This window comes from Coenobita brevimanus, chromosome 52 (assembly GCF_032717465.1).
Source record: "Coenobita brevimanus isolate Jiangsu-jjx chromosome 52, ASM3271746v2, whole genome shotgun sequence".
NCBI lineage: Eukaryota > Metazoa > Arthropoda > Malacostraca > Decapoda > Coenobitidae > Coenobita > Coenobita brevimanus.
Window position 1 is genome coordinate 23,078,185 of NC_137005.1, and position 3,285 is coordinate 23,081,469.

General features: G+C 42.9%; 1 protein-coding gene across 1 annotated transcript; it reads right to left on the minus strand.

Moving 5' to 3' along the window:
* Positions 1–744: 744 nt before the first annotated feature.
* Positions 745–1,383, minus strand: LOC145400509 (uncharacterized). Its single transcript, XM_080273032.1, has one exon. It carries the CDS (start codon positions 1,381–1,383, stop codon positions 745–747), a length of 639 nt encoding a protein of 212 aa, XP_080129158.1.
* Positions 1,384–3,285: the final 1,902 nt, after the last annotated feature.

The window sequence follows — 3,285 nt, forward strand, 5'->3', positions numbered from 1 at the left end:
ATTTTTAGTTTATTTAGGACTATTTCAAATTTACACATTATAATCCTAATATCGTAGAAAAAAAAATGGTTCTATTATCTATAAACATAAGTAATATGATTAATTATTTTCATAGCTGTTCATTATGAACGGCGTCAATTACTGAATAACATATGTTAGGTGTATACAGTATTTGTAACATAGTAAACAAAACAAATAACAAACAAAAAACACGTTACTTCCCCTTACAGCAATATACGATTTACTTTATATTATGAACATTAGTAGCATACCGGTACTGTTTTTAGACTTCTGCAGTTATCTAATTGTTTAATGTCCAAGCACCTAATATTTCGCCCACCCTCCATTAGCTTGTATGATTGCGTGTAACCTACTAGGAACAGAATCTACTAGATGTTGACAATAGTTTGTAATAGGTCTTATATTCTCCCATTCTGCCATGGCATGATTTGTGATATTTTCTCTGTTTCTCGCATCCCGGATATCCCATGTCCCGACTATCATTACCCAAACATTCTCTATAACATTGATATCACAACCCTTGCTTGGCCAGTCTATAACTTCAGATTCTGGATGTTCTCCGAACCATTGCCTTACCACTTGGCTCATACGAATTGGTGATCTATCATGGAAAAATGTAATTACCCTCTGCCGAATAGAAGGTAACATTCCATTCAAAATGTCGACATATTTCGCCGCTGTAAGGTTACCCTCAATGGGTGTGAGATCCCCAAGACCTCCTGCCTACATCCATCCGTGAAAAGAAACACTACTGCGGCCACTCGTGTGCCGCTCCTGAATGTTTTCCTTCTCATATCTTGTGTTTGGTGGTCGCCAACATACACGAGTCTTGGCAGCAGTTGTCGAGAAGGACTTTTCATCCGTCCAGACTACGCTGTTCCAAAATTCTGCGTCATATGCCTCTTGTGTATAACGTCTGGTAAATACAAGTCGTGCAGTCCTGTGTTCCACAGACACTGCTTCCTTTCTAACAGGGACATAATAGTAAATGACTGCCTTATTCACATGCCGCCTCGTTGTTTCCGGATGGCATGGTAGGTCTAATTCCTGAGTGACGTCAACAGCTGATGTGTGAGGCCTTTGTAACACAACATTTAAGATGCGTTGATCATCTTCTGGAACTAAAATTCGTGGACGACCACTTCTAGGGCGGGTAGTAAAGGTGCCCTCCTCATCCCAACGCCGTATCCACCTTCTCACGGTGTTTATACTTAATCCTGTTTCCCGGGCAATGGCTTTTATAGACATGCCAGCATCTCGCATACCTATGATAGCACCACGTTTTGTGATAACTTCGGGTCTATCGGCACGTCCTGTAGGTCTACGTGCTCTTTGGCGGTGCACTCTTCCAGGCCGGTTCATTCTGCAAAACTTAAGTATCTGTCTATCTATATGTAGCTCTGACGCCTCGCTCCCTCCAGAAACTCCCTCCAAGGGAGTGGCCACGGCAGAAGAGTCTCCATCTCTCCCTGTTCCTCACTCCCCCCACTCCTCTCATCTCTCTCCCTCACATATTCCTCTACCCTGTTCACCCAATTGACTGGTGGTCTGCCCCTCGCACCAGGACCCTCGACTTCACTCCCATACACATTCCTTGCAAACTCCCCATCTTGCGTTCTCTCCACATGACCAAACCACCTCGGTTTATTACGCTTCGCCCTCCCCACCACCCCACACTCAATGCCAATTCCCGTCTCAACCCACATCTCTCACAGACACTCTCACTCCTCACCCCATCCTATCTCGTCAAGCCACATGACCCTTTAAGATAGCCCATTTCCACTGCTCGTATTCTAGACTGTTGTGCCCTATTCCTAGTCCAGGTTCTGGATGCATATGTCAGTGTCGGCATGACTATGGTATTTTTCAATATTGCAAATAGTAATATCAATAAAAGTAATAATAAATACATTAAACCTATTTATTTCATTATGTTGCCCACTAAAATAAGCTGAGACCTTAAATGGTAGTGTAAAGCCATATTAAGAGTAACATAATTATTTACTTCTCAAAAGGAAGGACAAGAGCACAAAAGTGCCCACAAACGAAGCCGTCCCCATAAAGGAAGGGCCACAGGTGGGGAATTTATGATCCGAGGTGGATTCGGTTCACATCCATCCATCCATCATCCAATCCTACATTGCCCCATGAGGAGAGTAGGAGCCCGGGGCTAGGCAGTTGGACCCGACATTTAAGATGAGAATGACCAGCCTCACTCATCCCTGAGTTGCATTACATGAGCAATCAACCCCAACCATCCCTTGGATATAAACCTTCACCGGCTCAATCCGATTGGAGCGCAATAATTACTCACTAAACCACCAGGCGCCAAAATTTGGTTATATGGTTACCACCCAGCGTAGTAAATGGTTTCCTGGTGTACAGGAAACCATTTGGCTTGTCACTCAGTGTAGAGTCACCCACAGGCAGAAGGAAGAGGAAAGAATGAAGGAAAGAAAGACAGAAGAGGAAGTGTAAAGTTACCCATAGGCAGAAGGACAAGGAAAGAATGAAGTACAAGAAGACAGAAGAAGATGGAAGGAAAGAAGGATGGAGTAGAGGAAAGGGCAGACACTCGAGAGCAGCACTACATCGAGTGAGTGGATGGTGAGCTCCCCCACCTACCACAAAACTGCCTAATATTTTCAGTAAAGTTTAGTGATGTGCAGTGCGTATGTAAGGGTAGTGCAGATAGTAAATGAAAAATGCATTGGAGAGCACGCTGGATTACTCTCTGTTTTCTTGAAACACTAAATATGCCCAGCTAAGGCAGATAGATTGGGGCAGGTGTAGCAGAAGTTTTCCAGCACCTCCACACCTCCTTACCTCGCAAACTATGAGATGAGAAGGAACTGCCGACCTAGGCACTTCAGCATTTCTCATCAACTTCGTCGACTCTCACAGCTCTGACCGAAACCATGGTCAAGTATCCATATGAACGGTTTAGTCACATTAAACATAGTTTGGTTAGATCGCTGATACATAATGTTCATGTTATATACGTTGCATTGCTTAGTGCATATTATTAATATAATATACCATTTGAAATAATCTTCCAATGATGGCATGCCAAGAGATTCAAGTGAGCTATCACCAGGCCTACCAGTAGCCCACTTAACTCACGTATTGGTGTGGATCATAGGGATTTAACTTTCATATCTTATCAGAGTATATGTAATTTGGTCTCAGATAAGTGGAGTTACAACAGTCTTTAATTACAACTGTTAATGTAACGTTATTTATTTAACTATGATCCCCTCTTGT